This window comes from Bombina bombina, chromosome 3, assembly GCF_027579735.1.
Source record: "Bombina bombina isolate aBomBom1 chromosome 3, aBomBom1.pri, whole genome shotgun sequence".
Lineage (NCBI taxonomy): Eukaryota > Metazoa > Chordata > Amphibia > Anura > Bombinatoridae > Bombina > Bombina bombina.
The window spans coordinates 461879635-461906870 of NC_069501.1; the positions used below are offsets into that span (position 1 = coordinate 461879635).

At 37.5% G+C, this 27236-nt stretch overlaps 1 protein-coding gene across 1 annotated transcript in view; it reads right to left on the reverse strand.

Moving 5' to 3' along the window:
• The window catches only part of MDM4 (MDM4 regulator of p53), an 84347-nt gene extending 57407 nt beyond the window's left edge, over positions 1 to 26940 (reverse strand). The window contains exons 1-4 of the mRNA XM_053706694.1: positions 26819 to 26940; positions 20767 to 20884; positions 15162 to 15236; positions 24 to 157 (exon numbers count right to left, since the gene is read on the reverse strand). Of these exons, the coding sequence (XP_053562669.1) occupies positions 24 to 157; positions 15162 to 15236; positions 20767 to 20847 (290 nt within the window). The 5' untranslated portion in view covers positions 20848 to 20884; positions 26819 to 26940. The remainder of the gene's footprint in view (positions 1 to 23; positions 158 to 15161; positions 15237 to 20766; positions 20885 to 26818) is intronic.
• Between the last annotated feature and the right edge of the window lie 296 nt (positions 26941 to 27236).

A 27236-nucleotide genomic window follows, 5' to 3' on the forward strand; every position in this document is an offset into this window, starting at 1 on the left:
TAATTATTAGTAGTGTTCCTCACCTGGGGTCCTTTACAGAAAAGCTGGAGATGCCCAATAATTGCCCGAGCTCATCAGCCTCACAGTGGACAATATGTTGCTGCTGCTTGTCATACAACTGTTTCACCATAATATACTGGCCCAAATGATGCATAACCTAGAGAGACATATTGCTGCTTTACATGATGTGAAAGTCAACGCATAACATGCAGAAAGAAGGATTGCCTTTGTCTGAACTCTTTGTTACCATGCTGGCATTTTTTTTTATTTTATTTATTACTTTTATGTATCCCCCGCACCAATTATGAGATCAACTTCATGTATTTTATAAATCCTCTATAAAAGCTTTCCAGGATAAAGAAAAAAAAAATTATTACAGAAATTAACAAAAAATATGTTAAGAGGATGGCCAAATTAAAACTCAAGATAAAAATAAAATAAATAAAAAAACACAGACATACAGTATGTTTTAAAAGCAGAGAAGACTGACATTGTGTTAGCAGCCCCACACCTTTCTCAAGCTTGTTTTATGCGGTTTTTAATGTCCTCTTGAGAAAGGCTATGTAATAGCTGAAATGCGTTGAGCTTTGTTTAAATAAATCCTTGAAGCTGTACCTTATAGATGTCGTGCGGATGATTCAACAATAAATGCACATTTTTACTTGAATCCTGTGAGTATATTCTAATTGCACCTCCAACTGTATTGAAGTTACTACACTATTGTTGACCTTTGTTTTGGAGGTGAGAATGGTTGGAAGACCTTGACCAGCAGAGGACGTGGACAGTTTTTACCCTGAGTGCCACAGAGTGGCCAATCTAGCTAAAAAATCCATTATATACGGTTTGGGAGAACCGGGGCTGGCAGCGATCACCTAAAGGGAAGTGTGCTAACGCTGTTTGATTCTTTACCATTTTATATAAAACATACTCCTTTGACAAAATAAAGTTGCAGTTCTCATAGCAAAATTATTATACATGAAGGTTCATAACCATGTAGTTTTCAATTTGTGTTAAATGTGCCTGCTCTATCTAAATCATGAAAGAAAAATTTTGTGTTTCATGTCCCTTTAAACTTTTTCAGAATTTGTCAGCTAGATGATGTTTAGGGCCCTCTGTACATTAAAGGAACAGACAACCCCAACATTGTTTCTTTCATGATTTTGATAGAACATACCATTTAAACAACTTTCTAATTTACTTCCATTATCAAATTGGCTTCACTTTCTTGTTATCCTTTGCTGAAAAAACAGCAATGCACTACTGGCAGCTAGATAAACACATCTAGTTAGCCAATCACAAAAGACAAAAATGTGTGCAGGCACCAATTAGCAGCTAGTTCCCACTAGTGCAGGATATGTGCATATTCTTTTTAAGCAAGGGATACCAAGAGAAAAAAGCACATTTGAAAATAGATGTGAATTTTTAGTGTCTAAAAATTACATGATCTATTTGTATCATGCAAGTTTAATTTTGACTTTCCTATACCTTTAAGCAGCTCACTACAGGCTTTGTCTGTTGCCTGGACGTCTCTCTTAAATATTGCACTGTGTGTGAAAAGCAGTAAAGATTTGGTGGCTCGGTTTCAAAGCCAATATATAGGTGCAAAATAAAAAAAAATAAAAAAAACAACACACTTTTTTGCTGTACAGCAGTTTGTGTGTGTGTGTGAATGGGGGGGGGGGGATTGCAAAAAGTCTTAGCATGGGTAATAGAAGCATGTAACAAAGTAAGTGCAACTCCTAGAACTGTACTTCTGTCTCATAAATTAAGCCCAAGTATACAAACTTCCCTTTTTAGTCTATAAGTATTGGTAGGAATTTGAAAACCAGTACTCTTTGTAGCAGTTCATGTCTATATCCCACTGAACATATACATACATAATATATTGTAAATAGATTAATATATACCCGTTACTGAGAGGGCGCCGGACACCTACAGATGAACTATAGGAAGTGAATCAGACTCAGTGAGAGGTTTGACGTCTCTAAATGGTTTATTACTTTTATGTCTCCCCCGCACCAATTGCAGCTAAATAAGTTATTTAAATGCATAAGTGTTTCAAATAAGTCACAGAGATCTGCGGGTCGAGCTGACATATTAGTAATGAAATCGCAGTGCATTTAATTCCTCCCTGACAAAGTCTCTCTCTCTACATCTCTCATTGCTTATTTATTCCTATTTTTTATTTATTTCTTCCTTTTTTTTTTTTTTAATCTTCAACAAACTTTGCATTAACACCACATTCAAAGACACCCAAAATAAATCATATGGATTAGCTGCCAGCTCAATAAATCTACTTTGTTTACACGCTTCTTTAAAGCATTATAATCAGAGGCTGTGCAAGCTTGTACAGCTCTCTGGAGGTTAGATAGGAAGAATAAATGTACATCTGATTAAAAAAAGCCATGTAAGGTCACAGATACATCTCTTTACACTTTGTGCACTCTGCATGCCGACAAAAGTTGTAGCAAAAAATAAATAAATGAAAAGGCCTAACAATGTTACAACATTTTTAGTATTGCACAAATGCTTTACTTTAACTATGTTAAACACATGATCAGAAGCCACGAAGCATTGTTACATCTGAGAAGTATAAAACGAGTGAATGGTGGCTATGTAAATATGCTGATCATGATTTGGCCCACCAGCAGTGCCCAGTTTAGGAGCAGTAATACACTGAGGCTTCCGAGTGGACTTCAAGTGTGTATTTTATTAAAGTACATAAGTCAATAGTACTTCAAAACAAATTTTTTTTAAAAAACACAAAGCTTTAGTACCAACTTGGTCTTTAGTGTCACTGATTGGTGGATATGCACCGAAGAGCTGTAACAACTAATCGACATAATCGATAATCAATTATGAAAATAGTTGTCAACGAATCTCATAATCGATTAGTTGGTTTGCAATTAGTTGGTCTGTGCACAGCACCAGCTGCTTCACTCCAATGAACTCCTGCACATAGTATTGTGTTTTATGGTTATGCCCTTAGCCTAAAGGACGTCTACAGAAGTTTACTTTTCACTTTTTTAGGACAGTATAAGTTTATTTTTAAGTTTACAACTACTCCTGTCTTATGTGCAACCCAGAAATAATAGGAGTCATTATTCAGATTATATTTATATTATATTTATATAAAATCAGGTGATTTGGGATCATGCTATGCATGATATAGTGCCAAGCTTGTTATTTACACCTAGCCCTAGATTGATGGGAGTTATTTTTTTAATTGATGTGCACTATTATCTATTTGCACAATTATTAGCGGATTGCTTGCTATTACTGATTATATGTACTGTATAGATAAATGTGTAAGGCTTTGTCCTGTTATTGATATATTGTAATTTTTTTTTATGAATTGTAATATGTACCAAATTATACATATACAAGAGTGAACTAGATATGTTTCCCTAACCTTATAGCTGGTTATTTACCATTGCATATAGATATTCAAGATATTTTTATGTTAGAATGAAGTCCAGGCTTACTTTAAGAGGCCCCTGGCATTGGTGAAAATTGGCAAAACCCTACTTATGCATCTCATTCACCTTAACACCATCTGAGTGCCTCTTCTCTGCTGCAGGCAAAATAGCTGCAAAAAGAGAACCACCTCAGCAGCATGTGGACAGGTTGACATCTTTGCATTTCCATTCAGTTTTTGAAAGAGTGAATAACAGAATGTTATTAACAGTGATAGTCTACCTCTTTCTACCTTCTTTTGAAACAGCGATTTTGTTTTGCTTAATTATAAAAAATTGTTATCCTGCTTAAAAATTGGACAAACAGTTGTGTCAATGTAAACTTGTAAAGTTTAAGTCTGAAGGTTATATATTTGTAACAATCAGTATGTGGATTTTATTTTTATTAATTTTATCCGATTAATTGAAAAAATAATCGGCCAATTAATCGATTAGGAAAATAATCGTTAGTTGCAGCCCTTCATTGGCTTACTTGTCAATTAAGCTAGTTTACAAGACCGTAACTTACCAATCCACAGATATGTGCTTTACACTAGACAACTGAACCCACACCAAAAAAAAAAAAAAAACAACTACTAACAACCATGCTCTCAAACCAAAATTAGTGAACTGTTACTTTATTTGAATGCAACACATGTTTTTTTTCCTGTAAAACCAATGTTATTAAAAACCATTTTTCCCCTTGAGGGGGAACTCCAGTTTGCACACAAACTGTAAATAAACCCACACCTTGTATGAGGTCTTTAAAGCAATGTAATTGAGCTGAAAACAACGAGAAATTATAAACTTTCTCCACGATGTGCTACACATAGTGCAATTATACACCTGCTATCTTAGTAGACCGCAGATTTAAAAGAAAGAAAAAAAAATTAGATACTTCAGCTTTACTTTTAACAAATTATATTACCCATTCACTCGACACAGGTTCCTAGACCAATCTCCCAAAATGTTTAAAACCTGCGAGTAGAAATGCTACACATTTTTAGGCACTTACCTCGTTGTACACAATCATATGAATACAAGTCAGATATTAGTGAAGGATTTGACAATATAGACTTTTTTTGGAAAAAGTTAAGAAAAACAAAATTTATGCTTACCTGATAAATGTATTTATTTCTTGACACGATGAGTCCACGGACCATCTAATTACTAATGGGATATATCACTCCTGTCCAGCAGGAGGCGGCAAAGAGCACCACAGCAAAGCTGTTAAATATCACCTCCCATCCCTCCCACCCCAGTCATTCGACCTAAGTAAAGGAGAGAAAGGAAGTAACAAGGTGCAGAGGTGTCTGAAGTTTATAACATACTAACACCCTGTCTAAAGAACAGGGCGGGCCGTGGACTCATCGTGTCGAGAAAGAAAGAAATTTATCATCAGGTAAGCAAAAATGTTGTTTTCTTTCCAATGACACGATGAGTCCACGGATCATCCAATTACTAATGGGAATCAATACCCAAACTAGAGTACACAGATGATAAGGGAGGGACAAGACAGGGAACCTTTCTCCCAAAAGCGGCCTCAGCTGAGGCAAAAGTGTCAAATTTATAGAATTTTGAAAAAGTGTGAAGAGAGGACCAAGTTGCAGCCTTGCAAATCTGTTCCATAGAAGCTTCATTTTTGAATGCCCATGAGGAAGCAACAGCCCTCGTGGAATGAGCCGTAACTCTCTCTGGAGGTTGCTGTACAGCAGTTTCATAGGCAAAACGTATGGTACTCTTCAACCACAAAGAAAGAGAAGTAGCCGTAGCTTTCTGTCCCTTACATTTCCCAGAGAAAATCACAAACAAGGCAGAAGACTGACGAAAATCCTTAGTCGCCTGTAAATAAAATTTTAGTGCACGTACCACATCCAAATTGTGCAAAAGCCGTTCCTTCTAAAAAGAAGGATTAGGACACAAAGAAGGAACAACAATCTCCTGATTAATGTTCCGGTCAGAAACTATTTTAGGGAGAAACCCTAATTTAGTATGTAAAGCTACCTTATCCGAATGAAAAATAAGGTAAGGAGACTCATACTGTAATGCCGAAAGCCCCGAAACTCTCCGAGCAGAGGAAATAGCAACAAGAAACAAAACTTTCCAAGATAACAACTTAATATCTAAAGAATGCATAGGCTCAAACGGAGCACCTTGAAGAACCTTAAGAACTAAATTAAGACTCCAGGGAAGAGTAACTGGTTTGAACACAGGCCTGATCCTGACCAAGGCCTGACAAAACGTTTGTACGTCTGGTACGTCCGCCAAACGTTTATGCAACAAAATAGACAAGGCAGATATTTGACCCTTTAGGGAACTTGCCGATAATCCTGTCTCCAAACCCTCTTGGAGAAAAGACAGAATTCTAGGAATCCTAACTCTACTCCAAGAGTAGCCTTTGGATTCACACCAAGATAGATATTTCTGCCATATCTTGTGGTAAATCTTTCTAGTCACAGGTTTACTAGCCTGAATCATGGTTTCAATAACCAACTCCGAAAAACCCCGCTTGGATAAAATTAAGCATTCAATCTCCAAGCAGTCAGCTTCAGAGAAACTAGATTTGGATGAAGGAAGGGCCCTTGAAGTAGAAGATCCTTCCTCAACGGAAGTCTCCAAGGTGGAAGAGATGACATGTCCACCAGATCTGCATACCAAATCCTGCGAGGCCAAGCCAATTCAATGAGGATCATCAACGCCCTCTCCTACTTGATTCGAGCAATGACCCGAGGAAAAAAATCAAACGGAGGAAATAGGTATGCAAGACTGAAATTCCAAAGGTACCGCCAGAGCGTCTATCAGTACCGCCTGAGGGTCCCTTGACCTTGACCCGTACCTCGGAAGCTTGGCATTCTGCCGAGATGCCATGAGATCCAATTCCGGCTGACCCCATTTGAGTATCAGATTGGAAAACGCTTCCGGATGGAGTTCCCACTCCCCCGGGTGAAAGGTCTGCCTGCTCAGGTAATCCTCCTCCCAGTTGTCCACTCCTGGGATGTGGATCGCCGACAGACAACAATTGTGGGTCTCCACCCACTGAATTATCTTGGCTACCTCTATCATGGCCAAGGAACTTTGCGTTCCTCCCTGATGGTTCATGTAAGCCACTGAAGTAATGTTGTCCAACTGGAACCTGATGAAACGGGCGAGGCTAACTGGGGCCAGGCCAGAAAGCATTGAAGATTGCTCTCAGCTCCAGAATGTTGATGGGTAGAACAGACTCCGACTGAGACCAAGTTCCCTGAGCCCTTAGTGAGCCCCAGACTGCTCCCCATCCTAGAAGGTTGGCGTCTGTTGTCACAGTCACCCAAGAGGGTCTGCGAAAGCAGGTGCCCTGGGAGAGATGATCCTGAGACAACCACCAAAGAAGAGAATCCTTTGTCTCCTGCTCCAGCTGTATTCGCGGAGACAGATCCGCATAATCTCCGTTCCACTGACTGAGCATGTTTAACTGCAAAGGTCTGAGATGAAAACGGGCGAACGGGATGATGGCCGCTACCATCAGACCGATTACCTCCATGCACTGAGCCACTGAAGGTCAAGGAGAAGACTGAAGCCCTAGACAAGAATCGAGAATCTTTGATTTCCTGACATCTGACATTCATTGATAAGGAATCTATTATGGTTCCCAAGAAAGTTACCCTTCTTTTTGGAACTAAGGAACTCCTTTCCAAATTTACCTTCCATCCGTGAGATCGCAGGAAAGATAATATTTCCATGTGGGATTTTGCTTGATGAAAAAGTATGGCGCCTGGACCAGGATGTCGTCCAGATAAGGCGCTACTGCAATGCCCAGTAATCGGAGCACCGCCAACAGGGATCCCAGAACCTTTGAAAAAATTCTGGGGGCTGTGGCAAGGCGAAAGGAAGAGCCACTAACTGGAAGTGTTTGTCTAGAAAAGCAAACCTTAGAAACTTGAGATGGTCCCTGTGGATGGGAACATGCAGGTATGCATCCTTTAAATCGACTGTTTTCATAAATTGACCCTCCTGGACCAGAGGAAGAATGAAACAAATAGGTTTCCATCTTGAAGAAGGACGGCACTCTGAGGAATCTGTTTAGACTCTTGAGGTCTAAAATTGGTCTGAAGGTTCTCTCCTTTTTGGGAACCACAAACAGATTAGAATAGAACCCCAGCCACTGTTCCTGTATCGTGACAGGAACTATCACTCCCAGGTCGGAGAGGTCTGTACACACAGTGTAAGAACACCTCTCTCTTTGTCTGGTCTACAGATAATCTTGAGAACAGAAACTTGCCTCTGGGAGGAAAGTTCTTGAACCCTAGTTTGTATCCCTGGGACACTATGTCCACCGCTCAGGGATCCTGAACATCTCGAACCCAAGCCTGAGTGAAGAAGGAAAGTCTGCCCCCTACAAGACCCGGTCCTGGATCGGGGGCAGGCCCTTCATTCTGATTTTGATTCCATAGTAGTTTTTTTTGGATTGTTTTCCCTTGTTCCAAGACTGATTGAGTCTCCAGGAAGGTTTGGCCTGCTCCTGCTTGGAAGTGGAAGGATTTCCCTTGAAATTTCGAAAGGAACGAAAATTACTCTGACGCCCCTTTTGTTTGTTTCTCTTATCCTGAGGGAGAAAATGACCCTTTCCTCCCGTAATATCAGAGATTATTTCCGTCAAATCCGGTCCAAACAAGGTATTTCCCTTGTAAGGGATCGCTAAAAGTGTCGACTTAGATGATACATCTGCAGACCAAGGTTTTAACCATAAAGCTCTGCGGGCAAGTACAGCAAAACCCAAAATTTTTGCTCCCAGTTTGATAACCTGTAGGGAAGCATCCGTAATAAAGGAATTGGCCAACTTAAGGGTCTTTATCCTATCCTGGATCTCTTCAAGGGGGGTGTCTATGCTAATAGCATCAGACAACGCATCAAACCAGTATGCCGCTGCACTAGTGACAGTTCCCAAGTGACAGACAGCACACACCTGATGCTCGTGGTAGAGGGCCACTGCAAACACCTCTCAGCAATATATATTCAAATGATTTCCACAGCACCAAAAAAGATAGAATAGTTGAACAAACTTAGCTTTTATTTATCCATTTCAGCTTATATAAAGCACTTGGCACACAGCAGCAAAAAGCGACGTTTCAGGCTGTTAACCCTTACTCATGCATGAGTAAGGGTTAACAGCCTGAAACGTCGCTTTTTGCTGCTGTGTGCCAAGTGCTTTGTATAAGCTGAAATGGATCAATAAAAGCTAAGTTTGCTGCACTAGTGACGGTAGCAATGCACACTGCAGGTTGCCATTGTAAACCCTGGTGTACAAACATCTTCTTGAGTAACTCCTCTAATTTTTTGTCCATAGGATCCTTAAAAGCACAACTATCCTCTATGGGGATAGTAGTCCTCTTGGCAAGAGTGGAGATTGCCCCTTCCACCTTACGTACTGTTTGCCAAGACTACGGCTACACCCCAAAACAAAGCAGCACAATCTTGTACTACTTAAAAAATAATAAAATCTTGCTTGAAGAATCTATTACTAACACCTAACTTTACCACTTCCTTGCTCTAACGTAGGCAAAGAGAATGACAGGGGTGGGAGGGAAGGAAAGTGATATTTAACAGCTTTGCTGTGGTGCTCTTTGCCGCCTCCTGCTGGGCAGGAGTGATATATCGTATTAGTAATTAGATGATCCGTGGACTCATCGTGTCATTAGAAAGAAAACAGAATTTATGCTTACCTGATAAATTACTTTCTCCAACGGTGTGTCCGGTCCACGGCGTCATCCATTACTTGTGGGAAATGTTCTCCCCCACAGGGAAAGGCAAGGAGAGCACACAGCAAGAGCTGTCCATATAGCTCCCCCTCTGGCTCCGCCCCCCAGTCATTCGACCGACGGTTAGGAGAAAAAGGAGAAACTATATAGGTGCCGTGGTGACTGTAGTGTATAAAGAAAAAAAATTTCAACCTGATTAAAAAAAACCAGGGCGGGCCGTGGACCGGACACACCGTTGGAGAAAGTAATTTATCAGGTAAGCATAAATTCTGTTTTCTCCAACATTGGTGTGTCCGGTCCACGGCGTCATCCATTACTTGTGGGAACCAATACCAAAGCTTTAGGACACGGATGAAGGGAGAGAGCAAATCAGGTTATCTAAACAGAAGGCACCACGGCTTGCAAAACCTTTCTCCCAAAAACAGCCTCCGAAGAAGCAAAAATATCAAATTTGTAGAATTTGGCAAAAGTGTGCAGAGAAGACCAAGTCGCTGCCTTACATATCTGGTCAACAGAAGCCTCGTTCTTATAGGCCCATGTGGAAGCCACAGCCCTAGTAGAGTGAGCTGTGATACGGTCAGAAGGCTGCCGTCCGGCAGTCTCATAAGCCAAGCGGATAATGCTTTTCAGCCAGAAAGAGAGAGAGGTAGCAGTAGCTTTTTGACCTCTCCTCTTACCAGAGTAAACGACAAACAAGGATGAGGTTTGTCTAAAATCTTTTGTTGCTTCTAAATAGAACTTTAAAGCACGAACAACATCTAAATTGTGTAATAAACGTTCCTTCTTTGAAACTGGATTCGGACACAAAGAAGGAACAACTATTTCCTGGTTGATGTTCTCGTTGGAAACAACTTTTGGAAGAAAACCAGGCTTAGTACGCAAAACAACCTTATCTGAATGGAACACCAGATAGGGTGGATCACACTGCAAAGCAGATAATTCAGAAACTCTTCTAGCAGAAGAAATAGCAACCAAAAACAGAACTTTCCAAGATAGTAACTTAATATCTATGGAATGTAAAGGTTCAAACGGAACCCCTTGAAGAACTGAAAGAACTAAATTTAGAGTCATGGGTCTGTAAACAGGCTTGATTCTAACCAAAGCCTGAACAAAAGCTTGTACATCTGGCAAGCTGCCAGTCGTTTGTGCAACAAGACGGATAATGCAGAAATCTGTCCTTTTAGAGAACTAGCTGACAATCCTTTATCCAAACCTTCTTGGAGAAAGGAGAGAATCTTTGGAATTTTAATCTTACTCCAGGAGAATCCTTTGGATTCACACCAACAGATATATTTTTTCCATATTTTATGGTAAATCCTTCTAGTCACAGGTTTTCTGGCTTGGACCAGAGTATCAATCACAGAATTTGAAAACCCACGCTTGGATAAAATCAAGCGTTCAATTTCCAAGCAGTCAGCTGCAGAGAAACTAGATTGGGATGTTTGTTCAGAGCGGCAAGGAGAATGACTGGGGGGCGGAGCGAGAGGGGGAGCTATATGGACAGCTCTTGCTGTGTGCTCTCCTTGCCTTTCCCTGTGGGGGAGAACATTTCCCACAAGTAATGGATGACGCCGTGGACCGGACACACCAATGTTGGAGAAATAAAACACTAAAATGGAACAAAGTGCAAAATGAAAACCCCTGCAGAGCACTGGAGGTCCAGAGTGGAAACTTATCCAATCGTGCACAACACAGCGTCTTCCACTCTGGACCAGTAGTGCTGTCTGCAGGTCCCATGGGGTTTCTCTACTGTGCGGGGGTTGAACACACAATAGTGCAGGTTCAAAAGTATTAAAAACACTTGCTCTAACAAGTCAGAGCTTATAATTTTTTTTACTATTATGGCCCTTTAAGAAACCTGACTGTGACTTGACTTAAATCCAGGGAGCTATATTTTACACACTGTTTCTTATGGGCTAAGTTAAATGTACTTATTTGTCAGTCAGTATTCTTACCTGTAAATCAATGACTGTGGGTAAAGGAATCACACAGAATTTTGCATGAACAATCCAGAGACAAGATGCCACCTTTGGTGCTTGAGAAAATAACTAACTACTCATTTCAATCGTGGAATAATATGTTGACATTACATTGTTGGTATTGTTTGTAAGAGTATTAAAGGGATAGTCTAGTCAAAAATAAACGTCCGTGATTCAGACAGAGCATGGAATTTTAAGCAACTTTCTAACTTACTCCTATTATCAATTTTTCTTTGTTCTCTTGGTATCTTTATTTAAAAAAGCTGGAAAGTCTAGGAGCCAGCCCATTTTTGGTTCAGCACCTGGGTAGCGCTTGCTGATTGGATGGCTACATTTAGACACTAATCAGCAAGCACTATCCATGTGCTGAACCAAAAATAGGCTGGCTTCTAAGCTTACATTCCAGCTTTTTAAAATAAAGATAACAAGAGAACGAACAAAAATTGATAATAGGAGTAAATTAGAAAATTGCTTAAAATAACATCCTCTATCTGAATCATAAAAGTTTAATTTTGACTATACTATCCCTTATCCCTTTATTATTGTTAGTTTATTTTTGGTTCATACAATTATTAATTATATAAATGTCAAGAGCCTCCCCTCTTTAGTATAAACCACTGGTTTTCAAACCTGTCCTCAGACCTCCCTAACAGGCCACATTTTGAGGTTATCTGAACTAGAACACAGGTGAACCAATCATATGATTAGTAAACATGGTTATTTTACCGGCTATCATCTAAGGTAATCCATAAAACCTGGACTGTTGGGGAGGCCTGAGGACAGGTTTGAAAACCAGTGGTATAAACTCAACTTGACTAGTGTGGACTAGGGAATATACAAGTTAAAGCAAATATTGGTACTGATGAGGGATATTGTTTAATAACCCTACCTGACCAAACCAGATTTGTTAAAGGGGCATGAAATTCAAAGTATTTATTTCCTGATTCAGGCAGAGCATATAATGTTAAACAACTTTCCAATTTACTTATATGTGATTTGCTTTGTTCTATAAAAATCCTTAGTTGAAAAGAATACCTAGATAGGCTCAAGAGCAGCAAAGCACTACTGGTTCTGATTGGTGGCTGCACATATATACCTATTTTAATTTGCTCACCTGGTGTGTTTAGCTAGCTCACTGCAGTGCATTGCTGCTCCTTTAAGAAAGGACACTAAGAGAATGAAGCAAATTTGAGAACAGAAGTAAATTGCAAAGTTGTTAAAAACGTATGCTTTAAATGAATCATGAAAGAAAACATTTGAGTTTCACGTTTCTTTAATTACTGTTTATGAAAAGTAAGAGATTAGAAACGAGCTATGGATCAGAACTGACCTAGAAAGGAACCAAAATGGAAAAGGTCTCATTTTTAGGTATCTGAATTAGCTTTAGGGTATTCTATAAATATGCTACTTTGGGAAAAAAAGGATAAATAGCGTTAAATTACCATTAAATACAGTAGATTTGCATAATTAACAAATGCACAATAGAAATACATAGAACATATACTCTGGATGTTAAATCAGTAGTAGATTTTTTTTTCTGACAAATTTCAGTTTCTTCAATATTATCCACTATCTGTATCATGTGACAGCCATTAGTCAAACACAAACACATACTGTGAAAACTTTCACATGCTCAGTAGAAGATGGTGCCTCAAAGCGTTTAGTTTTCACTTTAGTATCCCTTTAAATAAATTTACCAACTCTGAGGCAGCACTAAGGAGTATATACAAGCGCAAGAAGGCACATACATACGGCTGTTACAAGACAAAACTTAATTCTATATATATCCAAGGAGGGATGTTTGCAGTCATGTTCCTTGGAGCTGCATACCTATACTTTTACTCTACCAATGACAGTAGAGTAAAATGCAAAGTTCTCTAATGTAGAGATACTAGATAGTTTTGATTTTAGCTCATTTACTCAACAAAGCATCAGTCTTCTTAGCCTGTAACAGAGCCTTGTGAGTCACCCATAAAGTAACTAAAAAATGAACCTTCATCTGCAAAATATTTCAATACTTTCTTGAAATTAAAAAAAAAAAAAAAAAGTATTTCCAGCAGGGAGGTTCTTTGCAGTTAACAATTAGAAGCCCGCAGACAGAGAAGACCAATACATGTGGCCTCTAACAGGGAATCACCAAACAGGTAATTGAATCTGTATAAACTTGGTCTAAAAATAATGTAAGATGTTGAGAGGAAAGGATTAACTCATTCCTTTAATAGGACTGATGTGGCAACAAAATAACGCATAGGTCTCATGCTCCAGAATTAATTAATATATATATATTATTATTTTTATTAGGACTGGGCGATATGGTGGGGGGGGGGGAAATCGCAATTTTTTAAAAAAAAAAAACACAACACATTGGCGATTTAATCGCGATTTTATTAAAAATTACTTTAACACCTTAATTTTTCAATAAAACGTTTAACACTATAGAATCTTACTGTACATGTTTCTCAGTGTCCAATACACTCTTGGAGCATAAAAATACAAACCACAAAATAATTCAAATAAAATTAGCTACCTGTGCTGTGGTTACATAGAAGAAACGTTTATTTAACATTACAGAATCTTAATGTACATGTTTCTCAATGTAGAATACACTCTTGGAGTATACACTTATTTAGAGGAAAAATATAAAAAAAAAAAAATTGTGCACCGCACCACTTTGTACTACTACTGATGATTGATGATCTATCTTCTGGGAATCTACACTTGACTCAACTAAATTATATATTAAATAAATATAAATAATAAATATAATATTACATTTATCTATCTAGTAAGTAACTCTATATCGCATTCATCCTCTATAATCTATCTACTAAATAGATGATAGAGATAGAGCAGTACGTAGTAGATATTATTATAATATATTCATCATAATGTTACCAAAATATATAATTTTACAATTCACTTCACAATACATCCTACAAGCTACCCTTAATGAACATTTATAAATAAATTATATTGTATTATTGTAATATGTAATCAAACTCAATGTTAAAGGGACACTCAGGTCAAATTAAATTTTTATGATTCAGATACAGCATGTCATTTTAAACAACTTTCCAATTTACTTCCATTAAAAAAAATGTGCACAGTATTTTATATTTACACTTTTTGAGTCACCAGCTCCTACTGAGCATGTGCAAGAATTTACAGACTATACGTATATGCATTTGTGATTGGCTGATTGCTATCACATGGTACAGGGGGAGTGGAAATATACATAACTTTGAAATTTGTTAGAAAAAAAATCTACTTCTCATTTGAAATTAAGACTAAATGCTATTGTATTGTCTTGTTATCTTGCATTTGTTGATTATGCAAATCTACTGTGTTTACTAGTCCTTTTAGCGTCACAGAAGGTAAAAAAAAAAAAAGAAAAAATATCAGTAAGGCACTTTTAAGTTTTTTTACAATATTCACTTTATTGCACTCTTCCAAAACAGCAGTTTCACAGGCATTCTCAGGTCCGCCCACGGCCGCACACTGGTACGCCTCTCATCCTCCCTCTCCGCCTCAGTTTTCATGACGAACTGAAGATTTATTTATTTTTAAATTGTGTACTCTCGCGGTTTTAAAACCGTGGCGATTAATCGCGATTTAAAAACACATCCACAATTAATCGTGCAGCCCTAATATATATATATATATATATATATATATATATATATATATATATATATATATATATATATATATATATATATATATATATATATATATATATATATATATATATATACACATACACATATATACATACATAAATAAATAGATCAATGCATTCTAATGGACCATTTTGGTCAAGCATTGTACAACCAATCTTCATAAACTGTAATAAATTTTAAAAACGCCCTTGTATAGATGCAACAAAACCATTAACCAAATATAGGGGGGAAAAAACTGCCTGGGGAGTTTAAAATGGACATATCCAGAAACAAGCATAGAGACAGACAAAAAATTTGCCACATTGTATTTACCTGCTTCAAAGTAAATGTGTCTCCCTTTGCCCCCGCTGTGTGTAAAAGCTTCAACAGAGCTGGCTGTGGTCGTACCTAGAGGCAGGAGGAAGGGGGGACATTTTTTTATTGTAGAGCAATTGTATATGTAAATTAGAAGAAAATATCAAGGTTTTTGCATGCATACTTATCTAGAAGAGCACAATATATATTTGTATTTATTTCATTAAGGGGCTTTCCTAGCAGTGGGACATTACCCTACAGTGCTCACAAAAATAGCAGTATACATCATCTGCTACAAAGCAACATTTAAAGAAAAATAAACACACTTTGCATATCCCCATTTAGCTTTAGGACCATTAAATACAGTAGAACTGCATATATCAACAAGTGCATAAAAATAAGATGTAATAGCATTTACTCTGTATTGTAAATGAGCAATACATTTTTTCTAACACATTTTAACATTTGTATAATTTGATTGACCCCTGTATCATGTGAGCATTTCTGCCCTTGTATCTGTTTATATGTTTGAGCAAGTCCATCACTCTCAGGGGTTGTCTAGTCGAGAATTCTTAAAGGGACATAATACTCATATGCTAAATCACTTGAAACTGATGCAGTATAACTGTAAAAAGCTGGCAGGAAAATATCACCTGAGCATCTCTATGTAAAAAAGGAAGATATTTTACCTCACAATTTCCTCAGCTCAGCAGAGTAAGTTCTGTGTAAAAAGTTATACTCAGCTGCAGCCCAGCTGCAGGTAAAAAATAAATAAATGAAGAAATGAGCAGCAAATCAGCATCAGCAGTGCTGAGGTCATGAACTAATATGCTGCTTAGAAGTCCTTTACAATGGGATGTGGCTACTGAGGAACTTTTGAGGTAAAATATCTTTCTTTTTTACATAGAGATGTTCAGGTGATATTTTCTAGTCAGCTTTTTACAGCTATACTGCATCACTTTCAAGTGTTTAAACATGGGTATTATGGCCCTTTAAAGGGACATGAGACCCACATTTTTTCTTTCGTGATTTAGAAAGAGAATGCAATTTTAAACATCTTTCTAATTTACTTCAATTATCTAATTTGTTTTATTATCTTGATATTCTTTGCTGAAAAGCATATCTAGATATGCTCAGTAGCTGCTGATTGGTTGCTGCACATAGAATCCTTGTGTCATTGGCTCACCATTTGCATTGCTTTTTCTTCAAATAAGGATATCTAAAAAATGAAGTAAAATAAATAATAGAAGTAAATTGTAATGTTTAAATTTCTATTCTCTATCTGAATCATGAAAGAAAGATTTTCGGTTTAGTGGCCCTTTAAGTTTGTGTGCACGCACATGAATTTCAAGCAAGTCCCATTGGGTAAGTCACTGTTTAAATGAAGGAGTCTTTCCAAGTGACTGTAAAGTACCTTTCCATAATTGGAGTGTTTCAGTAGGACTACGTTTTAATGAATAAACGCATAATAATGTTCAGTTGCTCATTCATATCCACACACTGACACGTGTTGATATTAGTAAGAAGGCATGACAGTCAGTAAGCTTGTGATGTGAGTGAACATCAATGAATGGTTTATATTCAGTGTTAGGAATAGATATGTGTGATAGATAGAATTTTTTTATTTATTTAAATTGTCAAGCGTTGATTATATATTTGATATATTTGTTATATACATTTATTTTACAGGAGCTAGTTTACTTCCTTGACCATATAAATAATTACTAAACATATCTGTTAAACACCTTCTGACTAGATAACTATATGGTAAAATGTCTTTGGCACAGGGGAGCTTAGCTAAATACAGAATTAAAATCCACCTACTTTATTTTAAGTGGTTAATAACATTTTCCACTAGACAAATATGCCAAAGAAGACGGTAACTTATAATATGCCTACAGATGTCTAATTTACTACTTAGTCAACATGTCTGGCCTTTACCCCCCTCTGACGCATCAGAAAGCCGTTTCTGTAATGCCTTGTTGCTTCCTTGCATCTTGCTTTTGCTCTATTTTAACGATAACCTATCAATGTTCTTGTGGCAAGTAAGGGGAAAGTGGCTAAAGGAAGGAAATGGACAACATTAAAAATACCTTTGTGTACTATTGAAATGTGGGATATGTAAAAATTTGATGAGGTTACAAAAAAAAAAATGCTTTCACGTTTGATTGAAAATGAGCATAACCACTAAATTGGACAAAAGACTTTGCTTGGAGCAACCTAAATACAAAAAGATTTGATGATGGTCAGTTTTATTTATTTTAGGCTTCTCTATTTTTGGAAACACATAAAAGGAGACATTCAATTAAGAAAACAAAAAAAAGTTTGGTTCCTTTTGTTGACAGATTTTATATATATATTATAAATTTAAAGTTGCTTGGCTCATAATATTTTGTGCTTTACAGAAACACAAATCCAGAATGTCAGATTTTAAACAGATCATTTCTAACTGTCTGTGAATGTTTCAGTTAGCTGGTCGATCCTGTTTACATGCAGGGAGCTTTAGTTTTTTTACACCTCATTTTATGCAAAAAAATGCAGCATATTCCAAACAGAAAAATATTTTTTCCTTCCCTCAGTGGCTTATTTCTGTATGACACGACATACATTGGAACTGCGGTCTTTAAAAGGAGACACTTCACAAGTAGCCACTCTGAATTTTAAAAGTGATATGTTAGCCATATACTAAATCACTTGAAAGTGAAGAAGCATTGCAGTAAAAAAGTCATTAAAACAATATGGAAATGTGGAGAGGAAAAAAAAAAATTCATAATGCTATTGTTCATCAAGAAGTACAGACAGCACAGTCAATGCAAACAGTGATAAACTATTATCCAGCTTTATTAGAGGAAGGAGGGATAGTACAATTCAAGATAGATTACAGTAGACTTGTAAAAGTTACTTATATAATGGAGAACACAGTTGACAACCCAGTATAGGGCCCCAAAGCAGAACATGCTGTGGTCTGAGATGTTATGGCAGAAAGGGACACATGCAGGAACTGTTGGCAATTTTGCTTTGCAATGCTGCTCTGCATCAGACTGTTCTCTTCAAACAGCACTGTGCTCTGGTTGCAGTGTTTAAGTTCATTAACATAGTGCATCCAGAACAAAGTGCTGTTTGAAGAGAACAGTCAAATATTGAGCAGCACTGCAAAGCAGCAATGCATTTATTGTTGGCTGGCTCTTAAGAATTTTTTCACAAGACATTTTTTTAAAAAAACTGTCTTTCTTTGCAGCCGATTTGCAATGCAATTTTCAACTGCTGCACTATATTATAAAACTTTAAAAATGTGTTAATTAACACATTGCAATAATGAACTGGTGCTTTAGTGTAACTGCCTAATTTAAAATGTTATTTCAAAATCATCTGCAGGAAATTCTGCACTAAAAAAAAATCTCATTGCAGAAAATGGAGATAAGATCTGCCTGTGGTATAGGGCTGCAGAATGCAAGATTTTTTTATTTATTTTGTAAAACAAATGTTAAAGGGGGAAAAAAAAAAATATATATATATATATACCATTAACCCTTTTGTGTCCGAATTGATTTGTCTACATCGGAACGTTGTATGCAATCGCTTTGTTGTCTTGGTATGAACTTTCTTCTAATTCAGAAGTGAAAATCACCGCTGACTACCTAACACACCTAACACAGCCTATTACTGGGAGAGATTAAATATTTTCACTTCTGAATTAGAAGAAAGTTCATACCAAGACAACAAAGCACAGCTCCAAGAGGCAACAAGCACAGGAAGTTTCCAGGAGAGACCAGTACAGAAGGATCCACACTTCCTTCTACTCCAAGAGTCAGTCGAATAACACAGATCATATCATCCAGGATTTACTCACCACCAGATACATCCTCCAATGCGGCAAACTTACCTCATACGATTGGGGTAATTTTTGGTAAGGGTATCTAATACACTCCTACTACACTTGGATTCACAACTTTGCTCTCTAACCGAGGACTATACATATATATATATACATATTTTCTATTTCTCTCCAGAGACTCATACTAAATACAATATTTAGGAAGATCTGTAAGCGCTGTTAACCCTTTGTATCGTATTTTCTAATACTTAACATAGATACAAATATTTAACTGTAGACTAAGTCTAATAGCTGTCTTACCAGATCTTCATATCACTGACTAGCGCATTTTTAGGAGCAACGCTTGTCTCCACTCAATCACTTTGAGGGGGCACATTCTACTCATACATATATATATATATGTTATTACAATTTACCATCATCATGTTATTTATAAAGCTCTATTTGCTCAGATTTATAACCATTTAAAAGGACCATAAAAAGCAGTATGAATGTCCACAAAACAATGTTTATCCCATATAGTTAGTGTGGAGGATTTTAAATAACCCACCTTACTATCCAAACAAAGTTTCATATGGAGTACATTTTGAATCAGTTTTTCCCCCTAATGACAGCCCCTCTTTTTGTGCATACAAATGTATCCAATATAGAAGTGATTACTAATAAACAATGTCAATATTAATATCAGTATTGTACGCTCCCGAACGCATGCGCATTCGATCCAGCAGTTTGATGTGGTTGTTATAGGAGATGTAAATAGGTGCCGATAAGCAAAAATCTAGGCTGCGCACGCCGAGCAATGTGAAAAAAGTAACGCTGATATCGGCAACTACATTTACAGTAATGTATGAAAATTTGCATTGCGCATGCACGCTGCCGATATTGCTTGTAAGTGCCTAATTAGTAAAAAAAAAAGGCTCGGAAATCATTGACAATTTATATTAATAACACAAGAATAAATAGATAAATTAAGTGATTTGCTTACTTGTTTATATAAATGTAAAATTTCTATGATAAAAGAAAATTGCCTCTCATTTCCCTTTACCAGCAACCCTTCACTTTGAGCAAAAATGGATATGAAAACCCTAGCTAAAGAAGGTTAGAGTGACTCAAAAAGATGCAAACCTTGCCCTTTTGAAGGCCTGTACACTATTTCAATTTCAGGAATTGTGGGAAAATATAAACACAAAGTTTAGTACTTTCAAAAAATCAGTAGAATGTGCACTGCTACCTGACTTCTTTGCAATTAAAGGGGCATTAAACTGCTGGGCACAACTACTACACTCACCATGCTGTTCTTCTTGTGGCTGCAGCTCTTTTCAAAGCAGATCTCTTACTTTAACCCATTAGAAGCGCTGGGTAGCGAAACTCTGCAGTCCATCTACAGGCCTGCCATTGGGAGTATGGTAGTTGGTAACTGAGCTCCCAGGAACACCTGGGCTTAAACTCTTTTATCAGTGCTATTTATTATTATTAGATGCTATATCCAGCTTACAGTATATATGCTATAGATGATGTGTGATGATTTGTGTCACTTAAAACTAAATAGTTTCCCTGAAGAACACAGAGCTAAATTTATTTTGATTTGCTCCATATCGGTAAGTTTCTGGCTGATACCGATATTTCAGAAATTCCAAATATCGGCCCTAAAAATCAGCCGCTCCGATATATATCGGTCTATCCCTAATCTGAAGATATGATATTATATATAAATTACACTCAGTACATATCTATAGGTGGTAATACCACTAAGATATCATGCTGACATCATACAACAGTTCTGCATACCGGATTTCTTTCTTCAGAGGATGTGCTACGTTGAGTAGGATTCTGTCCAGCTAACTGCTGTGAGGAGGTAGACGTAGACATTGTTTGGCAGTGATGAAGCTGTCCCTTGGTCTTTAACCTACAGAAACAATGATATTAATGAATGATGCATTAGGAAATAAAAAAAAAAAAAACAGTTCATGAGACGCAAACAATTAACTTACATTCTAAAATATGCTTTGTTCTCTTGGTAACCTTTGTTGAAGGAGCAGCAACACACTACTAGATGAACATATTGACAAGAGTCATATGTGTGCAATATATATATATATATATATATATATATATATATATATATATATATATATATATATATATATATACACACACACACTCACATACATACATACACACACTGTTCTCCCTAGGACATTTTTAGCAAGTGCACCAGCGGCTAATTTTACTGACCAGCCGGCTAAAATTTTAGCCAATCTTAAGATAAAATTAGATAATATTACAAATGTTTTTTTATTACACAAATTATCATTAAATATATTTATCTTAAATGATGCATTTAGTTTGTGATTTGCATAGGAGAAAATTATATACTGTAATATTAGAAAATATTGCACTGCCCCCACCCAGCTACTTTACAATCCCACCTGGCTGTCAAAATTTGCCATGGAGAACACTGTAGCTATATAGGGATAGAGGGTTAAATAGATAGATTAGATAGATTATATCATTTATATTACACATATACAAACACACACAAACAAAATTCAATTTTATGTCTGCCAGTACCTTTCAGTCACCAAGCTGATAGATTGCTCAGTTCTTGCAACAACCTTTCACTAAGTCTTCCTAAAACACAGATGCCCATTAGATTGGAACAGTGTGCTGACCAACCTTATGAGAAAGTTCTAGAGAAAGACAGTTTATTTTTTGGGGAGTTCCCTGGGAATGTACCAGTGCACAAGTGCCAGCTCCTGGCTTGTGTCCCATGACATGCCAAGGCATGTAAAGACATATGTAGTGTCATTTGGGCCACCCAATGTGGGAAGTTGGCACAATATTGCATCAGTTCAATAAAAAGTATTTAAGAGGTAAATAAACTTAAATCTAGACAATATACAAAATAAATAAATAAACCTTGATTTCCTCTCAGAACTAAAACATAACAGAAAAAAATGCATATAAAACCACTTCACTACCAGGAACCAGGAATTTCAGAGAAAAACTTGCTAAAAATCCCCCAAAAAATTTAGAATTTTTGCTATCACCCCGTTTAAACAGAAATAGTTTGTTTTTTATTTACCAATGAATAATATATATATATATATTAACTCCTTACTTGATCCACTACAATCTGGTTTCCGCCCTAAACACTCAACAGAAACCGCTCTTGCTAAAGTAACAAATGACCTGTTATCAGCCAAAGCAAAAGGCCATTACTCATTACTAATTCTTCTTGACCTGTCCGCAGCTTTTGACACAGTTGACCATCCTCTCCTCCTAAAAATACGACATTCATTTGGCATCCGAGACACAGCCCTCTCCTGGTTTGCATCATATCTTTCAAACCGCTCGTTTTCAGTTTCCTTTAACAACACATCTTGTGATCCTATGCCTCTCTCAGTTGGAGTACCGCAAGGCTCTGTCTTGGGTCCCTTGCTTTTCTCTCTTTATACATCCTGCCTTGGAAAACTTATAGCCTCCTTTGGATTCCAGTACCACCTATATGCTGATGATACCCAAATCTATCTTTCCTCTCCTGATATCTCTCCCTCTTTACTCAACCAGATTTCTGACTGCCTCTCTGCAATTTTCTCTTGGATGTCTTCACACTACCTCCAACTCAATCTGTCCAAAACTGAGCTGCTTCTTATTCCCCCCTCTTCGAGACATCCGACACCTGACATTTCTCTGATGGTTGGAGACTCTATTCTCAACACCTCACCCCAGGTCTGCTGCCTTGGGGTCACACTAGACTCAGAACTCACATTCAACCCACATATACAAACGCTTACCAAATCCTGCCGGTCACACCTACGCAACATTTCCAGAATTCGTCCCTTCCTTACTCAAAATACTACAAAAATACTTATTCATTCCCTCATCCTGTCACGCATTGATTATTGCAATCTACTCTTAAATGGCCTTCCAAAACACCGCCTCTCCTCCCTCCAATCTATTATGAATGCTTCTGCTAGACTCATCCACCTAAGTCGACGATCTACATCAGCTGCTCCGCTCTGCCAGTCTCTACACTGGCTCCCCATTCACTCCAGAATACAGTTTAAAGTATTAACCCTAACTTACAAAGCACTCAACAGTCTAACTCCCAACTATATCTCCTCTCTCATCGTGAAATACTCCCCATCCCATCCTCTTCGATCAAACTCTGACCTACGTCTCTACACTCCTGTTATCTCTACATCCCACTCCCGCCTCCAAGACTTCGCACGTGCTGCTCCTGTCCTCTGGAACTCTCTACCCCGCTCCATCAGACTGTCTCCAACCTTGTATAGCTTCAGAAGATCCTTGAAAACCCACCTATTCAGAGAGGCTTACCATTTCTCCTCCATCCCGCATCCGAACCAAGCTAATACATGTACATGAACTGCCTGACTCACTGCTGCAAATACAACCGATGTAACAAGCTACCCCAACCTTATGTCTCTGCACCCTAAACCTATAGACTGTGAGCTCTCCGGAGCAGGGCCCTCTTCATCCTGTGCTAGATTTGTTTAGTCTTGTTATGTTTTGTATTGTATCACAGATCTTTGTCATTGTATACCCCCATCATTGTACCCAGCGCTACGGAATTTGGCGGCGCTATACAAATAAATGATAATATTTGTCGCCGCTGACTGCTTAGTTCAGTCTTACATGGAGAATAGTCTTGATAAAGGTTCCTGTGAGGACGGAAACGTTGACTGAATTTATGAATCAATAAAATTTATGTTCACTAAGACCTGTGTGTGCCTCTTCTCTACATGGAAAGTTTCTACCTATCTACCATAGACTCGAGTACACCCAGGCATTTCAACAAACAGTGAGTGCTTGGATCCCAAAACTAGATAGATAGATAGGATAGATAGGATAGATAGGATAGATAGGATAGATAGGATAGATAGGATAGATAGGATAGATAGGATAGATAGGATAGATAGGATAGATAGGATAGATAGATATATCCTATGCGAATTTTGGTATATTTGTTGCCACTATTTGGCCAGCAAATACAATCTTATAGAAAATTTCAAAAAAACGTTTTTAACTTTTTCACAAACTTTCACAAACTTCAGTCATAAGGCAAATGGTTGAAAAAGTTTATCTGGGGTCCCATTTGTTCAGAGACAGCAGACATGCATAGCTATGCCATTTTTTTTGGCAATTAGAAAGCCACCAATTGCAGCTGTGCATCACACTTTTTAAATTCCTAGCAGTGCAGAGGTTAATCAGTTAGCTTGTAAGGGTAATTTTTGCTCTGGTGTAGAGATTACCCTCCCACCCCCTAAACAGCTCTCTTCTCTCCTCCCCCCCACTAATCACCACCATTTTAGGTACTGGTAGACAGTCTGTCAGTATGCAGTTAAGGTATTTTTTTTCTCTCCTTTTTTTCTCTCCTTTAACTATATTTATTTATGTAGTGAAAGGGGTACCTCCTCCCTGATCCCCACATCACCTCTCTTACCCCCCCCCCTCCCCTCTTCACTGCCATGTTTGTTACTGCCAGACAGTCTGCAAGTAAAAACTGTTTTTTTTTTATTTTATTATTTATTTGGTATTATTAAGAATATGTTTCTGCAGTGTAGGGGGTTACCCTCACCGTCCCCTCCAAGCGAATCCTTTTTTCTGTAGTGTAGGATCCCCCCCCCCTCCAGCCCATATTTTTCTGTAGTGTAGGGCCCCATCCAACCCTTTCCATTCATAAACCTTTTTCTGTAGTGTAGGGAATCCTGCCCATCCATCCCTCCATCTCCACTGGGCCAAACCACTCGCTTCCACCGTTCCAACTCTGTCATTTTCTGTAACGATTGGAGATATGGCTTTATATGGTAAGGAAGCACAATTAGTGTTCCCTTACTATATAAAGGCAGATCCCTTCTGCCCCCTGATTGCAGCTCCCGCTATCAGCTTAGATAACAACAGGCGCCTCTATGTTGGACGTAGGTACTACATCAAAACACTTTGCTGGGCATAGTGCCTACATCCAAATGTAAAAGGGATCAAAGGGCCACAAAAGTGAAAAAATATATGCTTTAAATTTGTTGGAGCATGTAATTTTAAAGGGATAAGAAACTCAAATGTTTTTATTTCATGATTCAGATAGAGCAAGCAATTTTAAGCAACTTTGTAGTTTACTTCAATTATATTTTTTTCTTACTTCTCTATATCTTTATTTGAAAAAGCTGGAATGTAAGCTTAGGAGCCAGCCCATTTTTGGTTTAGCCCCTAGGTAGTGCTTGCTGATTGGTCTCTTTCTTTAATTTAAGCTTAAAAGCCAGACAATTTTTGACTCAGCACCTTCATTGCACTTGCAGATTGGTGAAAGAAAAAATCTGGGTTTCATATCCATTTAAGACCATTGATTGATTGGATCAGTCAACAAAAACCATTAGCTCACAGAAAAATTGACTTTTGAAATGGGTGATATTTAAATTTCATATCTATATTAAAAAGTAAGTTATTGCGAATCTTCATTACAACTGATGAATTCAACTCCATCTAAAATGATCACTGACATTCCGGATATGTTTTACAAAGGGGAGAGTTTACCAACACTTTAAAGGGAAAGGTTATATTAAGGGGTACATAAAACCCAAAATGAATTAGAGCATATATACAGAATACAAGGCAGCAGTCTGTGCTCCAGGCACATGCATACTACTTAGCCTGCCGATCTGCTTTTCAACAAAGGATACCAAGTGAAAGAAATAAAGGGACATTAAACTTATATGATTTAGATACAGAAATTTACTTTGTTCTCTTGGTATTCATTGATGAAGATAATACCTAGGTAGGTACTATGGGCATGTTTGGAGAAATACATGGCAAGGATTATGGAAGATTACCGTTGAGCACTAGATGGCAGCAGTTTGCACAATGTAACATCATACTTGCTAAACTGCAACCATATGGTACTCTAAACTTGTGCACGCTCCTGAGCCTACCTACCTGGATATAAACAAAGGATACCAAAAGAATGAAGTAAACGTAATAATAGAAGTAGATTAGAAACTTTCTTAAAATTGTATGGGTTTTATGTTCCTTAAATGTTAAACTTTGGGTTTTACTATCTTCAATAGTTGGAATAACTTAAACTGCAGAGAGAGCTTCCGCCAAAGAAAATTATGGCAATTACCAAATGCTAGAGAACAAGAAAAATGCTGGCATTGTAAGTATGTAAATTGCTGTAACATAAAGCCCTTACAACCTTACCAGTATTTAGTCTTAAAGGGACATGAAACCCATATTTTTTTCTTTCATGATTTAGAAAAAGCATTAAAAAAAAAAAAGGAAGATGCTCTGTGTCAGTGCATTTTTTTATTGCACCATATTTAGCATATAATAATGTGTTTAACACATGCAAATGGATCATGCACATAGTAAAAGCTAGCTAAACACATCTGGTAAGCCAAGGACAAGAGCCATATGCGTAAAACTGACAGTCACCAGCTAGCTCATAAAGTAATTAGCAATAAATGACATGGTAGATTATATTTGTCATTCTACACGTGTTTATATATATGTGAAGGCCCTTTTGTCACCTTGAAATTTCCATTTTTAATAACCAAAATTGACATTTTATTTAAGCCACGGGAAAGGACTATAGAGCCGATTACAAAATGTCTGCCGGATAGCTGCTATAATACCCTTTGGATAATAAAGTAACAGGCTGTAGAGCTCGTGCATCATGGTTTCGGTTGGAGCACTAATAGTTAGAGGCCAAACATATAGTGTAACGTAACCACGCCTCCAGGTGTCGTCTTTAAACGAGATCTGGGGTAAACCTCTGCCAAGTCCGAGTATTATACCGGAGATACACACAGCTAAATATACTTACTAATTATCCCATTTCTGTCGGAACTATACCAGGTTTTGCGTTTCCGTCCCGGGTAATAACCCGGAAATTGTTCCTAATTTCAAAATATTACCCTTGTTATTCTATTGCGCTTGCGCAGTAAGGATTGAACGTAAATGCGCACATATTCCAGGCTCTGGCGCATGCGCAGAATTGTGACACGTTTCTTTCCGTAGACATGAGGGTTTGATCCTCCTCGCATGCGCAATGTTATTAAAACTGACTGATTAGATTCGAAAGTCAGAGACAACGTGGTTGTTGTGGGACAAATATAGATATTTATTTTTACAAATATTTTACTTGAACTATTTATTAGTGAGCTGATTAAAATAAATTGTGGTGTTCTAACGTTCTACATCATTTATAACTAGGGTCTATTCTATTCGAGTTGAAAAAGATT